At 41.8% G+C, this 18,809-nt stretch overlaps 1 protein-coding gene across 1 annotated transcript in view; it reads left to right on the forward strand.

Annotated features, from left to right (window-relative positions):
* The window catches only part of col11a1b (collagen, type XI, alpha 1b), a 117,076-nt gene that overhangs the window by 47,524 nt on the left and 50,743 nt on the right, over nt 1–18,809 (forward strand). Inside the window, exons 8-20 of the mRNA XM_077225351.1 lie at nt 1,310–1,615; nt 2,315–2,374; nt 3,334–3,375; nt 3,515–3,577; nt 5,117–5,191; nt 5,602–5,685; nt 5,935–5,991; nt 7,019–7,072; nt 8,175–8,228; nt 8,790–8,843; nt 9,552–9,605; nt 10,344–10,397; nt 10,500–10,544. Of these exons, the coding sequence (XP_077081466.1) occupies nt 1,310–1,615; nt 2,315–2,374; nt 3,334–3,375; nt 3,515–3,577; nt 5,117–5,191; nt 5,602–5,685; nt 5,935–5,991; nt 7,019–7,072; nt 8,175–8,228; nt 8,790–8,843; nt 9,552–9,605; nt 10,344–10,397; nt 10,500–10,544 (1,002 nt within the window). The remainder of the gene's footprint in view (nt 1–1,309; nt 1,616–2,314; nt 2,375–3,333; nt 3,376–3,514; nt 3,578–5,116; nt 5,192–5,601; nt 5,686–5,934; nt 5,992–7,018; nt 7,073–8,174; nt 8,229–8,789; nt 8,844–9,551; nt 9,606–10,343; nt 10,398–10,499; nt 10,545–18,809) is intronic.

Raw genomic sequence — 18,809 nt, forward strand, 5'->3', positions numbered from 1 at the left:
CTGGGTGAGGAAGACGATCAGACTTGATGCCAAAATAGCCTTCCAGACAAAATAATTGTCCAAATTGTTTCATTCTTAGTGGAAGGCACAGGATGTGCAAAGTAAGATGAAGCACCAGTGCACCCTTATCACATGCAAGGCTATCGTGGTTTGCAATTAATCGAACTGATTCCGATTTAATAATTGTATAAATATGAATGAATGAGGGATTTATATAGTGCTTTCATATGTACTACTGTACACTCAAAGCGCTTTACAATCCACCAGTGTGCAGCATCTGGCAATAATACCTAAACATTTATCAAGGCTTTTTATTTGGAAGATATTGGACGTTTTAGTTTCTATTCACTGCAGTGGCAAAAATATTGAATGTTGTTTCACCAAGATTCACCTAGTGTTTGGACACTTTCTGACTCTTCTAAAGAAGGTCCAAAAGAATGAGAGCCATTGCATTAGATAACTAAATATAAAATAAATGCCATCTGCAAACAAATAATGCTTTTCTGAGAAATATCAGGTGTTTTAGTGATTTTTAGTGGATGTGTGCAGTGTGTGGTCATGTTGCCATATACTGTGGTCTTCAGTTTTAACAATGTCTATTTTTTTATAAAGATTATATTATATATTGAAAGGACATTAGACCAATTACACACTGTCCAAACCTGCTCCTGGAGGTTCACTGTACTGCAGAGTTCAGCTCTAACTTGCCTCAACAAACCTGCATGGAAGTTTCTTGTATGCCCAGTAAGACCTTGATTAACTGGTTCATGTGTTACACGAGTTCAAATTTACAAATAATTAGATGGAGTAAACCTCTATGCGTATTTGGCGTGCTGTCTGGGGGGAGGGCTCCGAGCTCAGAATGTGGCCCAAGCCCAGAGTAGTCCCCAGTTAGAAGTGAAAGTGTGGAAAAGGGGTGGTGGAGGGATGCTGAGATACTGTCAACGAACAGAGGTAAGTCTGCTTTATATATATATATATATATATATATATACCTCTTATCGTTGATTAACTGAATGTTCTCCACTCGTGTTAATTATGTTTATTATCTGAATGTGCTCCTCCCAAACTTTAATAAAACATAATTTAATTGGAGTTGGAGATAAACTCTGTAGGAAAATGTCCCTCCAAGAGCAGGATTGGACACCTCTTGTCACAACCAAAATGATCCCATTTAAAATTATGCTTGCCAGTGCAATGTTACCTGTAGAGCTTCATTAAAGAGTTCATTAGTTTGATTTGGTGTGTTTATTGACTGTCTTCCCTGTTCCCTTTATTCGTTGACCTCCTGCCTCCCCTGGGTTGGCAGAATCCTTTGCCAAAAGAGGAAATTGTTGACGACTACATTACAGGGATAGAAGAAGTTGGAGTGGATCCCACCATTGCCACCAATGAGAATGTGGAAATTGTGGAGTCTAAAATCACTAATGAAGCCGAAGCCCAGGACTTTAAGGAATACGAAATTAACGAATATGATGGAAAAGAGTTAGACCCCAGCAATTATGACAATTCATTCTATGACTACAATACTAATGGTGCCAAACCCACTGGATCTACCTACGAGGATGAGTTTGGACCGGGCCGACCGGCTGAAACGCAGGTCACGGAGAGTAATGTGAGTTGACCTCTCCCTTCAAATGCTGGAATCAAGTCAATTGTGTAGCAGGTCTAGCAGTGTTTTGGTATTTTATGTTATTGTAACATAATTGTGCTTCTAATGCTCCTAATACTAATACTAGAAATAATGGATATTTAATTTACTACATTTCAGTATGTCTGCTAACTCTCTGCTCTCTCAATTGTAGCCGTTTTGCTTGTGGTGTGTGGGAGACAGGAAATGAAATGTGTGATTGCAGTGTTGATCTGATATAACTTAAGACTTATTTTCACAGTTTAACACAAGAACTCGTTCACACAGACACTTGCACACAAGCACACACTGACCACAGTGGCTTTGTGCTCTTTGCTTCATTCCTGGAGAGACATATCATCCTGGTTCACAAACAATAAACACACACACTGAAAGATTGAATTTATTGGATGTTGCTTGTGTTAAATGGCTGTAAACATATTGTCAAATGGCTTTCTCTGTAGGTCTTATAAGTGGACATTATAGGAAAAGATGGAGTTCACACTTGATTTCTAATCATCCTCACAGTAGTGACTGAGCATGTTCACCACTTAGCTTTATAGAGTGATGCAGACCATTTTGGGTATTAGCTGTAGTGCTTAATGTTGTTTTTTACAGTTGTTTGGTCTACAAAAGAAGTACTTTCTCTGTATTTAATTTAGTTTGTTTTTGCGTCTGTTGTAGGTTGGAGGAGGCTACGGTGGTGAGAAGGGGCAAAAAGGTGAACCTGCAGTCATTGAGCCGGTAGGTAAACTCTCTACTCGATACTTTTACAATTTTGTACCAAATGAAATGCAACTATAATAACGCATCAGATATTCCCCACTCAATATGGTGTCAGTTCAGGATATGGTAGGCTGCCAATCATTGTATATAAAATATTATATGAAGCAAAATATAATTAAATATTTAAATATTAATATAAATGCATTACTGCTTAAAATTTAGGGTTGATAAGATTTTTATGTTTTATGTTTTTGAAAGAAATTTCTAATGCTCACTAAGGCTGCATTTATTTGATCAAGAATACAGTAAAAACAATAAAGTAAAAAAACAAATGTGTCAAAAATTATTACTTTTTAAAATGATCCTTTCTATTTGAATTTATTGTAAAATATAATTTATTTCTTTAATGGCAAAGTTGAATTTAAAGCATCATTACTTCAGTCTTCAGTGTCACATGATCCTTCCAAAATTCTTCTAATATGAGGATTTGTTGCTCAAACATTTTTATTATCAATGCTGAAAGCAGTTGTGCTGCATAACTATTTGTGTAAAAACCATAATATTTCATGATTAGTTGATGAATAGAAAGTTCAAAAGTTTTATTTTATTGTATTACTTTTATTTATTACAACTGCTTTTGTAATATGGCAAAGTAGTAGTGCCTCCCATCCAATTATTCTTTGTATGGGAATGGCAAGATGGTAGTAGTAGGAAATAAGATGTTTACATTAATACTTTCAAATGTCAACGTAGTATTAATCAAATTCTGGCAGCATTTGCATCATTCACTTTTCTTTAATAGTGTAAAACAGGAGATTTGTTCAGTTGAAGTAATGAGCCACGTCTATGGGTTCCTCGTCGTTCATCACTGATTTTCTTTTTTATTTCTGCGCTGCTCAAACTTTGATATTTACGGCCTTCCCAGCATGCTACCCATCTCATGGTTTTCTTCTTCTCTCTTCTTCGATTCTATTCAGGGGATGCTTGTAGAGGGACCCCCAGGACCACCAGGGCCCGCCGTGAGTATCACATTTTTTACCACTCTCTTCACACATGGAGGAACTCCATAGGAAAAAACACGTTATGGAAAATGTCAGCATGGAGTTGGCGTGAGTGTTTCTGTGTATGTTACATTACATTTGCATGTCTTTTTTTCAGGGCCTCACTGGCACTCCAGGTATACAAGGCTCCCCGGGCCTCCACGGAGATCCTGGTGAGAGAGTAAGTTGACTTTTCTCAGAAAATCCTCCCTCATCTGTGTTACTCATAATGCTTTTTGTGGTGTTAAGACAACTCATTGATGTAGATACACCAGTTATAAGTAACAGTAGCCCTGGCAGAACTTTTCACAGCCCCTTTTCACTTTATTAGAGAAGTAAGTAGCTTTTGATTCCACATAAAGACAATGGTAAAGTTTCCATTGAGAGAATAAGCTAATGACAAGCAGTATGTCTTAACTATGTGATCGAGCAAATGTGGGTATTAGAAAGACCTGGTAGACTACGTTGAAACCAGATCTGTCTATAAATCCACACAATAATAACACTTCCAAAGGAGCCGCAGACTTTATAACCTCACATACACATTAACACATACTCATTCTCCCGTTGATCCTTATGTGCGGAACTGTTCACACCATTTTTCAGGATTGTAAATGCTCAATGTAGATTATTGCACGGAGAATAGCTGTCCTCCATACAAACAAACAGCTGTACTTTTTTTCCTCTTTACGGAGGTGGAGCTTGACCTCCTCTTCTCCACCTCCCAGAGAGTTAACCCTTCCAATGCATTCCGGGAAGGGCACTCCCACCTTCACTGTCCTGCATCTCCCAGCACAAAGAGATTTCTTTGTCCGTGAGGGAAAGCGATTTCCCAGTCTCACTATGATGTACATCAGCTCCTTCTCATATGAAGCCAACCTCTGTAGACGAAAATACATAATTAACAATGATGGCCACTTCCCTTGATGGCCTGATCCTTTTACACCACACATTCTCCTTGCTATAGATACGGAAGCACATGTACGCTTGGTGTCAGTGTATATGTTACATAGAAGGGAAGTTTGCCCAGCCTTCACAATACGCGCACACACACTCACAATTATACCGTCATATGGGAACAATTTAAAGTGAGCCGTCTACAACAGGAGCGTGACATGGCTGCTAAAGAGATCTCTTCACAAAACTACCCTAGTAGCATTCCATTATAATGTGTGTGTATCCGTTATAGTCATCCCCGCTTTCATTGTGGGGTGTCACTTTCATTATGAGCACACACACAAATAAACAACGCAATGAAAGGAACTATAAACAGCACAAAACACACATAAACCTCCATATAAATATAAAGCGAAATAAAGTGTATTTTTATGGGATAATGACTGGGCTTTAGCACATAAGCTATTTTTGTTTTGGGTGTAAGAAACGTTGCGGAAATCTCCTGCAGTTTAGGTGCAATTTGTGAAAGAGCCACAGCATTTTTCTCTAAACAGTTCACTCAATCTTTTGTGATTTTTGTTTATGTGTACTGTTTAGGGATTTTGAGTAGATTTATGTTACCTAACCGACTATTTAAAATGATCCTACAGTATTTTTCATTTGCTTATGTGTATTTTAAACTTCAAAGAAACTTGCCTGATGCTCTTTCCATGCCTGTAGTTTTCTTTTTTGTCCAGCCATTTACACGTTCGTTTCCCACACGCCTTATGCCTCATTTCCTTCTGCTCTCCCTCCTCCTTTTCTCTCTCTCTTCTTCTCGCAGGGTCCTCCTGGTCGCCCGGGTTTGCCAGGCGCAGATGGAGCTCCTGGGCCCTCTGGCACCATCCTTATGTTGCCGGTAAACTTCTCCAAGCTTTACATTTCCAATGATTCTGATTGAGGACAAGATTTTCCAGCCCTTGATCTTAGAGAAACCCCCAAACTAATCTCAGATCAGATGCAAATGGCCACTTCCTCTAACATTAGACAAATTACTGTCATTGTAAATGTCCAAGAGGGTTATGAATTGTTACAGCTGTGAAGAGCCCCAACCCCACCCAGTAACCCCACTGCACTCGCGCTACACCCAGCCGTCTACTGTAACTCTACACAAACTGGCACTTTGCAGCCCAGATGCAAACCCATAATGACAAGACTGACGAAGCCACTTTGTTGTAGCAACTCCAGTGGCTCTTCTAAATTCCAGCATGCAGTAAAAGTACTGAAATAAACTTGCGATTTCTGTGTTTGTGGATGTTTCTCTGACAGTTCCGCGCTGGTGGAGAATCTTCAAAAGGTCCAGTGGTGACGGCACAAGAAGCTCAGGCCCAAGCCATCCTCGCCCAGGCCCGGGTGTGTACCCTTGTTCATGTTGCCTTGAATGATTTTTATTTATTAATCTTTTTTGGCTGAAACAAGTGTGTTAGGTGCAGAGAATTTATATGAGCAAGTTTAAAGCGACTGTTAAAACCAAGGCAGGTTTATAGCTCTCATAGCACTCTATGGTACATGGAAATGTACCAGTTGCCAGTAATACAACTTATGTACTCTACTGCAGTTAATGTCAGCTTTGCAATCTTTTTTTCTTTTTTGGCCTTGCAGTTGACTATGCGGGGACCACCTGGTCCAATGGGATTGACAGGACGCTCCGGCCCCGTGGTAAGTGTCCCATCTCTAACTGATTTACATAAAAATGCTCAATATTTAGGAAAACAATTATGCATCTTCAGCTAAATAAAACAATGTTACTCAATTATATTACTAAACAGTACCACAATTTTGTATTTTTTTATTTATTTAGCTTTTTACCCAGCGTGCATTCATTCATTTATACAAAAAGAAATAAAGATACTTATATAAAGCATTATATATTTATATAAAAAAAACATAAATGAAATAAATTGCATGAAGGAATGATGTTAGATTAAAACTAAAATGTTTGTAATCAGTTAATGTGTCTGTGACAGTCTGAATCAGGATTTTTGTACATCTGATTATAGTTTATGGATATTATTCATGTAGTCATAACAGTAAATTAATTAATTAAACAATTTTACAAACTTTATAAAAATATATTGCACACAATGAAATTAAGTTGTGAACAAAAAGATCAGGAATTGTGACGCTTGTTTAGTTAAATATATTTGATTTATTTATTATTTTGAATGAAGATGAGGAACACAGATGAGCCGCCTGCTGTTTAAATAAACATCATCTAAAAGCCACATGCATGCCAAGATTTACGTTCATAAATGTCTCTTTTTCTGTTCCTGTATCTTCCTTTGAACCCAACTTCCTCTGGGTTACATTATAACACAAACACTGATAGGAACATATGTTACATTCATCTTGCTGTGATTTATGCCCAGAAAATGAACAGTTCTTCTGTGCTGATGTGCTTTCAGGCTGTCTCTGCTGTTTATTTTTACATTCCTTTCTCAAATTTCTTTTGTCACTTTTGTGTTGCTGTATTTCATAAGCTTCCGATGAATCATTCTAAGAATGCCCATAGAATTTCTCTCATTCTTTTCTTCAGCTACCTCCAAATCAAATGCCCTTTAAAAGCAATGGCAGAGGAATGTGTTTGGGTTGCCAGCGTGTGACCCAAACACAGCTCCGCGCATATGATATTGGTGTTTAGAAAGGTGTGTGAGACATAAAACTCATCTGTATGTGTGTGTTTCAGGGTGGTCCTGGTGCAAATGGTGCTAAAGGGGAAGGTGGAGATCCTGGCCCACAGGTGACTTTCTCTTTAGACTTTAGAGTCCTGTTTTAACTACTTTAATTTGTGTAATTCTGATAGCATTACAGAATAGCATGATGATCTGAGTATTCCTGAGATATTATGATAATTTTTTATAGTGTTTCATATTTACACTACCCTTCAACAGTTTTTGAAAGAAGTCTCTTATGCTCACCATTTATTTGTTGAAAACAGTTGTGCTGCTTAATATTTCAGTGGACAGTGACTGACAAAGAACAGCATTTATTTAAAACAGAAATATTGTAACATTTTAAATGTCTTTACGGTCACTGTTGATCATTTTAATGCATCCTTGATGAATAAAAGTATCCCTTTCAAAATAAATAAATTAACAAAAACTGTTTAAACCTGAACGGTAGTGTACTTGTCACCTTGGGTTGAGGGCCATGTGTTATTATACAATAAGCACATAACATAATCATATAATCACTTTGTTTTATTATTTATTTAATGTGTTTAATGAAAAATATAATTAAAATTCATTTTTTGGATAATTAAAGGTATATTTAAGATGCACTAAATTGTAGGATATATTGTAGTTGTGGAAAGCATGTGTCATGCTTATCAGAGTGCTTTCAGTCCACTCAAATTATCTTTTTAAAAAGATAAAAATACTGCTTTTAAACAAGAAATAAACCAAAGTCCTTCAGTGGAATCCAGTTGTAGTCATTATTTGTTGTGGATAAATGAACAGAATTCGAGTGTTGCGTCGGAGATTTGCTCTGCTTTGGAACCCACAGGTGTGGCCGCCATAAACTTTAATGCTGTCAAAACAATTCGCTTGCTCCTTTTCGATGTATAGCTTATATGCAATTGAATGCAAAATATGTTGGTGGATAAACACTTGTCCGCAGTTAAATAGCACTTTCTAGTGTAAAAAATATATGCACTTCTAACTCTGGAGCAGAGTCTCAGCCAGCTGATGGTGAGGAAAAAGTATTGAACTTAAGTGTTACTTTACCTAAAATTAACGCTTTTGGCAAACGTTTTAAAAGTAATTATGTCACAGTTTTTTTTTTTTTACTTGCCATTTATCAGTAGACGCTTTCATTACAGAATCGTATGTGTTTTTTTTAAGGGGCCAAGAGGACTTCAAGGCCCTACTGGATCACCTGGAAAACCAGGCAAGAGGGTAAGAATTGGAAAAATCTGCTCATGGTGTCATTTAGTCTCTGGTCTGCCACAAGACATGACATTAGAATTGAAAAGGCAAAAAGGTGACATATACATAATACATCTGCAATTCTGCTGCTGAAGTACTCTGGCAAAGTGAAGCTGAAAGGCTTTACGCAAGTAGCCCACTGTTCGCTCTCCAACCATGCTCCAGATTTTCCGTGAAAATGTCTGTCTATTAGCCTTGACCTTAATTTACCTGTTGCAGCTTAACAGAATGACAGATGTCCATTGGATTCGCATCAACATCTGCCAGTTTTAGTGCCAAACGTTTCTCAGATTCTCCTTTGACACAGTTTATTCAGTTTTGTTATAAATGAGTCAAATTGCCACAATAACTCGGTACTCAAACGTGCTGTAGACTCAACACACCTTATTTAGGTTGTCTTTGGGTGTATTCGCTCACTTCACATCATCTCCTGTCTCGCATTGATTCTGCAGTTGTTTAAAACATATGTTAAGCACATTAACATGCTCGTAGCACATAGCATCAGGCTGATGATGTGACCTGGTTTTACAGGGCCGAAATGGAGCCGATGGAGCCAGAGGAATTCCTGGAGAATCAGGAGCCAAGGTAAAATCATCTCTGACTCCACTTTAACACAGTTAGCACTTGTGGTTGCGGAACTGCTTCTTCTATATTGAAAATCAGTAGGGAGTGTTTGTTACTGTGTGTCTGTCATATAATTATTGATTTTGAATTAATTTGTTAATTTGTACCCGTTAAATTTAAAATTAAAATAACCAACAATTATAATGCAATTAATGCAACATTTATTTATTATAGTGGAATTATATGATGATTTAAAGTTAAAGTTGAAATTAAAAGATGTGGTAAGATTAATTATGTTCTCTAAATGATAAACAAAAACTGATAATATGCAGTTTAGGCTTAAAATAGCTTTCAAATATAATGTTTAATTGCTGTAATTATTCATTTTATAATCAGAGATTAAAAATAGAGATTTAGGTATCTGATACTTAGTAAAACTACTTGGTAAAAATGAAACAAATGTATAATTAAATATATTTTTGAAATATACCTTTTTAGTTTAAGTATAAGTATGTTTATAATAAATAATATTCATGATTACAAATTTTAATTGACATGCAATTAATTGTGATTAAGTCGAATCACAGTTTGAGTTGTTACAAAATCATCAGAACAGAAATAAATAACATATAGTATATTTGTATATAAGTGCACTAAAACAGTAAAGATTATGCATCGTTAACTTTTGACAGCTCTATTTTTATTCTCATTCTGACTGCTGTCTAACAGGGGGACCGAGGATTTGATGGGCTTCCTGGCTTACCTGGTGATAAGGGACACAGAGTAAGTGATGAGCTATTCTTAAGAAACCTTATACTTAGTTTCCCATCATTGATGTAATAGTTGAACTGAAACCGAATCGTTCTAGACAGCAGAACGCAAGCCTGACCACCACCCGTGAGAAAAATGTCTTTTAATGCGTAATTATCAAACTTCCAGCTTGTCTCAAACAGCGCTTTATGATTATGGGAACAATTCTTGCCTGGTTTCCTTTTATTCCTCAGCAGCAGTTTTCCTACAGAAATCTACTGTATTTAGTTAACTCCTCTTGAAAAGCTTCTTGGCGGCTCCTGCCAAAACCAAGACTTGTTCATTATAAAATTGTTCCATGTCTGCCGCTGTACGTTTTGTTTAGCGTGCTGACAGTCATAGTGGCAGGAGAAGTTGACCTCATTATAGTGGCAAGGGGGGCTATTTGGCGTGCTAGTGCTCCTCTGGCAAATGAAGGCTAGGCACAGCAGAGTGTGGCTTGCTTGGCCTGGGCTGCTGTAGTGAAAGAGGCCCGCTGATCACAGGGAGCTGTGTATTTTTTCCAGCCTGAGTGCTGTCCTCCTAATCCTGCCCTGGGTAATTACAGGCCCCACTATGTTATATCCTCTTCTTATAGGGATGCAGTCTTATAAATAGTGGTCACGAGCCCTAACAATGCACTGAGCCAAAAACAGGCAGGCAGGCAGGCAGGCAGGCAGGCAGGGACGATAATAATACATTTACTCTTTCTCTCTCTGTCATTTCTTTCAGGGTGAGATAGGTCCTATCGGCCTACCAGGCCCTCCAGGAGAGGACGGACCAAGGGTGCGTTTGTCCAAGTGACACACCAATATCTCATTTTTATTTGTATGTACTTACACTGGGCTGCAGCGCTGTTGGTAAGTGTGTTTGTGCTCTTGTCTGCAGGGTGAGGATGGTGAGATCGGACAGAGGGGAATGCCAGGAGAAAGTGTAAGCATCTCCATTTTGACTTTTGTATTCACTTCTCATATTTCCCCTTAAAATGATTTTAAATATTTTCATGTGAACTAATCAAGGCTTAGTAGACATAATGTTTGAAGCTTTAACCCTGTTTTTGTATCACACTGTAGGCATTAGGACAGTTATCCAATATAATAAATAAGCTTCTGTTTTCTTCTGGCAAAAGAAAATGCATAAATCAATCAATAAATAAATACATTGTAGAACAATACAATCAAACAAATACAAAGTCCTATATATACTACCATTAAAAATTTTGAGGTCAGTAAGATTTTTTTCTTGTAAGTAATTAATAATTTTACCCCGTAATGAAATAAGTTCCCTTTAAAGGGAACTCGAGCTGCGTCGAGACCCGGTGGGAACTTCTCTGCATGATTGCGTCATGAAGCACGTATGAAATCAGTCCAGTGGCGTGACGGAATGTCATGTAACGTCATCGACCAGGAAACTATAAAGCATACCTGTATCAAACAGTTAGTCACTAGCTTCTGTGTCTTCAGCATGCACTCTGTGTGAAAATGTCTCTGTCTTTTTATAGTTCTTTGTCCATGCGCATAATATATTATCTAGACAGGAGTATAATGCCGAGCAAACAGCTTTTTGGATTGTGTGTTCCTCCCTGCCCTCGCTTCATTACAAGTGGGGACACATGCGATTTAAGTGTTGTTTGTTTGGGAGTGGAGCATGCATGGTGACCCCCAGTAAAAGGGACAGTGTTCATTCATGAATTCCCGACGTGTAACATATGCACTATCAAGAGTTTTAGCTCTACTCCTGTCGGCTTTCTTCTCGGGGGAAGAAAGTCAATAAAGATTCTTTGGCTCGGATCTCGCGTTTGCCGAGACAGCGCGTAGATTACGGGTCTGCAATAAAGATTCAGTGACTTGATCTCAGATCTCGCGTGTGCCGAGGCAGAGCGTAGATTACGGGTTTGCAATAAGAATCTAGTGGCTCAGATCTCGGGGTTGTCGAGGCAGCGCGTAGATTATGGGTCTGCATACCTGGAATAAGAATCTAATGGCTCAGATCTCACGCTTGCCGAGGCAGCGCGTAGATTATGGGTCAGCATCTCTGCAATAAGAATCTAGTGGCTCATCTCGGGTTTGCCGAGGCAACGTGTAGTAGATAATGGGTCCGCAATTTAGCTATATATATGTACAGGGAACTGAGCAGACGGGAATTCCCTTTCTCCTTTTCTCTCTTTCTCTTATGATAGTGTGCAAACTAGGCTATGGTTCTTTTTGTTTGATATTATAATATGAATATTCAGCCTTGTATTCTTGTCTGCTTGTTTCTGGCTCCATTTTATTTCGATGAAATTAAATGTTACATACTCTTCTGATTTGATGTCTATATTAATACACTATATTCAGCTTTTCACCTAGACCGTTTTTACTTGTCTGGTTGATATTTGGCTGCATTTAATTTTTGAGAAAAATTTAATATGTACTCATCTGATCTTTGAGGTGTTAGATGTCGGTAATAATATACTAGTCAGCCTTTCATCCAGACCATGTTTACTTGTCTGGTTGATATTTGGCTGTATTTCATTTTTGAGAAAATTAAATATGTATTCATCTGATCTTTGAGGAGTTAGATGTCTGTATTAATATAGTTACTATTCAGCTTTTTCATCCAGACCGTGTTACTTGTCTGGTTGATATTTGGCTGCATTTAATTTTTGAGAAAATGAAATATATACTCATCTGATCTCTGAGGAGTCATTTAATTCTGAGGAAATAAATGGTGAGTTTCCAGGGGGAAATGGATAACACTTCATTATATGGTGCCAATCTCCCTTCGGTGCCCTCCAGCGACTTCTAGTCTCAGTGCAGAAGGAGGATTTAAGAGGGGTCAGTTCGGTTGTTTCCTGCCGGTCATCCATTTCAGGTCGCTGGATTGGCTTCTCGAGCTATACTAGAGACCAGTCTCGAGAGGCTGGTTCCTTTAGTAGTCTCAGCCATAGTCGTCTTGGAATAAGACATATCTAAGAACAGTCATTATCTCGAAGAAGGCTTTGACTAAAAAATTGTGACGCAGAGGCCGTCATACTTCGGAGGGCAGTCCCCTCTGGGGAGAAACGGTTTCCACCTCATCAAAACACAGTGCCCATTTCTCATTGGCACCCTCTCGGGGGCAACTCTCTGAGGAGGGTCGCCGTGCTGCCAGTTCGGTTGTTCCCTGCCGGTTCGCCGCTTCAGGGCACCGAGATGTCAGTGTCCCCAAACGATCCTTTGAGGAGGGTTGTAAAGCAGTCAGTTCGGTGTTTCCCTGCCGGTTCACCGCTTCAGGGTGCCGAGGTGCCTGCATTTCCCAATGATCCTCCGAGGTGAGTTGTAGAACAGTCAGTTCGGTTGTTCCCTGCCGGTTCACTGCCTCAGGGCGCCGAGGTGTCTGTATTCCCCAACGATCCTCCGAGGAGGGTCGTAGAACAGTCAGTTCGGTTGTTCCCTGCTGATTCGCCACTCAGGGCACCAAGGTGGCTGTTTGGTCAATACCAGAGGCCAGTCTTGAGAGATTGGTCCCCTTAGCAGATTTTCTGGCAGCTTAGAAACTACTGCCAAATATATCTCGTTGGATCCTGCTCACAATAGAAAAGAGTTACAGAATTCAGTTTGGTTCTCATCCGCCCAGATTTTTAGGGGTCCTTCCTACGGTGGTGGACCCCAAGCAGGCTCTGGCTATGGAGCAAGAACCAGACTCTTCTGTGAAAGGAGGCTATAGATAGGGTTCCTCCTCCCAGCAAGGAGTCAGGGTTTTACAGCCGTTACTTCATTGTTCCAAAGAATAATGGAGGCTTACACTTAAACAGATCGTGTCACAGACTCAGTCCGATGACTGGTTTGTCATGATAGATTTGAGGGACGATACTTCCTTGTAGTCATCCATCCTCATCACTGGAAGTTCCTGAGTTTCGCTTGCGAAGTGTACCAATATCGGGTTCTTCCCTTCGGCCTAGGTTTATCCACCCATACTTTCACAAAATTGATCTCTAGGGCATTCGTGTGTTGAATTACATCCACGACTGGTTGATTTTAGTGAGCAGATGACGGTTCGGGCTGGGGCTGAGGCTCAGCGCCAAAAAGAGTGTGCTCCTTCAAGCTCAGAGGACCACTTTTCTAGGTGTGGTTTGGGATTCGACAACAATGCAGGCACAACTATCCCCTGCTCGTATAGCATCGATTCTCTCAGCCGTAAATGAGGTAAAACTAGGCCAGTCACTCACTGTGAAACAGTTTCAGAGACTGTTGGGTCTCATTTTGGCCTCCTGTACATGAGACCCCTGCAGTGGTGGCTCAGAACCCAAGGGGTTTTCTCTGAGGGGAAATCCATTTTGCATGATCAAGGTCACGCGGCAATGCCTGCGTTCTATAGTCATTTGGCAGAAACCATGGTTCCTCGCCCAAGGCCCAGTGTTGGGGGCTTCTTGTCATCGCGTAATGTTAACGTCAGATGCTTCCTTCACAGTTTGGGGGGCAATCAGGAGTGGTTGCTCGGCGCAAGGCCTGTGGCAGGACCATCTACTTTCTTGGCACATAAATCGTCTAGAAATGATGGTGGTGTTTCGAGCTCTCAAACACTTCCTCCCAGACCTGAGGGGCAATCATGTGCTTGTCTGTACAGACAACACATCGGTGGTCTCTTACATAAACTATTAAGGGGGCCTGAGGTCACGTCACTTATGCAAACTGGCTCACCAGATCCTCCTGTGGGCCCAGGTGAATTTGTTCTCTCTAAAAGGCAACTATTATCCCTGGGTTTTTAAATCAGGGAGCAGACATCCTGTCGAGGCAGGGGCCGAGGCCCGGGGAATGGAGACTCCACCCCGAGGTGGTGGAGCTCCCATGAAAAACTTTGATCGAGCAGAAGTAGACCTGTTCGCATCTTGAGAGATGACACACTGTCCACTGTGGTTCTCACTCAGTCAGCCAGCTTCTCTGGGGCTGGAGGCTATAGTGCAGAGGTCATGTCTTTACGCATTTCCCCTGATCGCTCTGCTCCCAGGAGTTCTGGAGAGAGTTCACCGAGACGGGGACCATGTCTTCTATTAATAGTCCTGTTTTGGCAGGCCCGAGTATGGTTCATGGACCTAGAGTCAATCTCCTCTGGAGATTCCACTCAGGGGGGACCTTTTCTCTCAGGCGAGTGGGTTAATCCTTCACCCTGTGAGCGACTTGCTTCAGCCTATCAGAAGCTAGTGACTGTTTGTTCCAGGTATGCTTTATAGTTTCCTGTTCGATGACGCAACATGACATTCCGTCAAGCCATTGGATTGATTTCATACGTGCTTCATAACGCAATCACGCAGAGGCATTCCCACCACGTCTTGACGGAGCTCAAGTTCCCTCTTCAGGGAACCAGGGTAACATGCATAACCCGAGACATTTTCTATTTTAAATAAATGCTGTTCTTTTGAACTGTCTAGTAATCAATGAAGCCTTGATGTATCGGGTTCCACAATCATTTTAAGCAGCAAAACTGTTTTCAACATAGATACCAAATCATCATATCAGAATGATTTCTGAAAGATCATGTGACACTGAACTCTGGAGTATTGATGTTAAAAACTCAGCTTTGCATTCTTGGAATTAGAATAACTTACAATTTAAAATACATTTAAATAGAAAACAGCTATTTTAAATAGTAATCATATTTGACAATATTACTGTTTTTACTGTATTTTTGATCAATTGAATGCAGCCTTGGTGAGAATAAGAGACTTCTTTCAAAAACAATTAAAATGTTTACTGATGGTACTGTATAACTCTGAGACATTGTGGATCTCTCAGAAAAGAAAATGTAGGTTAATCTCCTAACTTTATGCCCAACTATAATCACTCTTCCTGAGGTGTGCTCCACCCTGCTCTTCCCACCTCAAATCTCAGTATTTGTTGCTCATTGCTCATTGAGGTAATGGCTATGTAAAGAAAGGCAGTGCTGCAGTTTGCTATTTTCTCCCTCTCTCTTTCTTTCTCTGTTTCTCACGACACACTAATGGTCACACACATTTCACTCACTCTTTGACTAAATACTCCATCAGCAGAGATCTAACAAATAACAGAATCAGCCCTGAAGAAGTGGAATCTAATTGGACCAAGTCCCACAGCTGATTCAGTGAACCTTTTGGTCGATAGCAAAAATCTAATTTGCCTGTTTCTGTTTTACATAGTTGTCTCTAAACCATTTTAAATGAAGTAATAAAAAATACATTTTAAACCTCCTGTTCTGTTCTGATTGTAAAAATAATAATTAACCTTTATCTTCCCTTTACATTATTTAAATGTTTATCTGACTTAAAGGTGCAGTGTGTTATTTCTCAAAGTCATTGCTGAACATTCTTGATATTTGAAATCAACCCAAACAAACACACCCCTCTCTTCCTTGCTCCGCCTCCAAAGCTCACCCCCCAATCTTTACCGCCCTGCTCGTAACTGGCACTGGGAAACAAACCTTTAAGCTGTGCTGCCATTCTAGATTCCTGAATATACCTGTAGAGTTTTGTCTCACATGTCCTATTCTTCTGCAATAAAAAAAAAAAATTGTGATGTTTATTTAGAGTAATTATTGCTTAGTATGGTTAAAATGGATCATTGAAAATCAGCAGCAAAACATTGGTTAATAAAGCGAGATTAAATACATGGTGTAGCCTACTGTATGTGTTATTTAACTTATTTAATTAATGGAGGTTTGTGTAATATTCAGAGTTTTGTACTTCATTGTTTTTATTCATTTTGTTGAATACTGAAAAACGTCTCGGTTAGAACACCTATCGACTTCGAGTTTTACAAAACGAGCCAATGGCGATGAAATGCCATGGGTCTGCGGAATTTGCATAGGGTATCTCCGCCCCACCGCGTGGGTATAAAAGGAGGACGCCGGCAACATGCAGATATGTCTTCGCTGTGGAGCCGAGACTGAACTCAGGCGTTCTACCCAGCGGTACAGCGGAAGTGGCAGGGAGACGTAACGTCTCCGTTCCCTACTCAGGGAACGAGGGTTACATACGTAACCGAGACGTTCCCTTTCGTAGTCACTCCGAGTTACGTCGGATGACGGAGAATGGGGGTCCCCGTGTAATCACGCCACCTTCACAGCTGTCTTCCAGTGCCCTGTGAAAGTCTGATCCCCCTGTCGTGATACTGGCACGGACGAAGGAGTCCTACTTAACACAGGAATACCAAGGTACACTGGGAAGCATATCTCAGAGGAAATATGCCGCAGCATGCCTACCCGTAGGGAGGACTTAAGAACACCCATATGGCCGGAGGGCTTCATATGGAGGAACGCTGGAGTGACCAGCCCGAGGGGTGGCAACTTTCAACTCCAGGAGTGGCAAGGTGGCTTGCCGAGGGAAAGACACATGCTCAAGGAGGCTTACAGTGGAAATACACATGTGGGGGTTACTCAGGGGAGGAACCATGCACACGGAGGCACCTAGCCAACGCACAGGCAATAGACACTGGCGCCAGCGTCAACAGTGCTGGAGGAACTCAGGGCTTCAGAGCGGAAAGCTCACCTGAGGAATATCGCACGTATCCAGTCCGTGGAGTGGAAAGGCGAGCAAGCGAAGACACCTGAGCGGGTCCAGTACTAGCTGACTGAAGCGAGTACACGAGAGGACACAGGCTCCACTCGGAGATTATAAAATCTGGCGAATGTGTTGGGTGTCGCCCAGCCTGCAGCTTCTACAGATGTCTGCCAGCGAGGCGCCATGCGCTAGAGCCCAAGAGGAAGCCACACTCCGGGTGGAGTGGGCTGTCACACCAAGGGGGCACGGTCGGCCTTGCTGTTGGTAAGCCAAAGCAATGGCGTCCACTATCCAATGGGGCAACCTCTGCTTTGAGAGAGCCTTTCCCTTCAGTCTCCCACCATAACAGACAAAGAGCTGGTCTGAGGTCCTGAAACACTGCGTCCTGTCTACGTAAGCACGGAGAGCACGTACTGGACAGAGCAGTGCCAAGGCTGGGTCTGCCTCCTCCAGGGGCAGCGCTTGCAGGTTCACCACCTGGTCCCGGAAGGGAGTGGTGGGAACCTTGGGCACATATCAAGGCCGGGGTCTCAGGATCACGTGAGAGTGACCGGGCCCGAATTCCAGGCACGCTTCGTAAACGGAGAATGCGTGCAGGTCCCCTACCCTCTTGATGGAGGCCAATGCAACCAGGAGCGCTGTCTTCATAGACAGGAACTTAAGCTCAACTGATTGCAAGTTTGCAAGAACAAGGCATTTAACACCACTGAGAGGTCCCAAGAGGGAATGAGAGGAGGGCGAGGAGGATTCAATCTCCTCGCTCCTCTCAGGAACCTGACGATCAGGTCGTGCTTCCCCAGAGACTTACCTTCAACTGCTTAGTGATATGCGGCGATAGCGGCCACATACACCTTCAGGGTGGAGGGAGACAGCCTTCGCTCCAGCCCATCTTGCAGGAAGGAAAGCACGACACCGATTGAGCATCTCCTGGGGTCTTCTCAGCGAGAAGAGCACCAGTTGACGAAGAGGTTCCACTTCAACGCATAGACATGTCTCGTGGACGATGCTCTAGCGGAAGTGATGGTAGCCGCCACCGCTGGTGGCAGGGTACTCAAACCTGCCTCGTCCCATCCAGGAGCCACACGTGGAGCCTCCAAGATCGGGTCGAGGGTGCCAGAGGGTGCCCCGTCTCTGAGAAAGGAGATCCTTCCTCAGAGGATTTGGCCAAAGAGGTGCTGTCGCGGGGCCAGTACGGCGCAACCAGAATAACCTGCTCCTCGTCCTCCTTGATCTTGCACAAGGTCCGTGCGAGAAGGCTCACTGGGGGAAACGCAAATTTGCGTAGGCCCCGCGGCCAGCTGTGCGCCACTGCATCCGTGCCGAGGGTGACCTCGGACAGGGAGTAATACAGGGCGCAATGGGATGAGTCGTGGGAGGCAAACAAGTCTATCTGTGCGTCCCCGAACTGGTCCCAAACCAGCTGGACCGACTGGGGATGGAGTAGCCATTCGCCGGAGATGGGCCGAAACCGTGACAGCTTGTCGGCTGCAAAGCACGGAGAGACCTCAGGTGCTTCTGACTCCATAAGAGGAGGTGGCTTGCGAGTTGCGACATACGGCGGGAGCGTAGACCACCCTGACGGTTGATGTACGCTACTGTGGCGGTATTGTCTGATCGGACTAGTACGTGTTGACCCCAGCGTAATGCCCGGAAGCGGTGCAGGGCAAGGCGTACTGCCGGCAACTCGAGGCAATAGACATGCCATA

Source organism: Siphateles boraxobius, unplaced genomic scaffold (genome assembly GCF_051911475.1).
Source record: "Siphateles boraxobius isolate OS27281-9 unplaced genomic scaffold, OSU_SipBor_1 1, whole genome shotgun sequence".
NCBI lineage: Eukaryota > Metazoa > Chordata > Actinopteri > Cypriniformes > Leuciscidae > Siphateles > Siphateles boraxobius.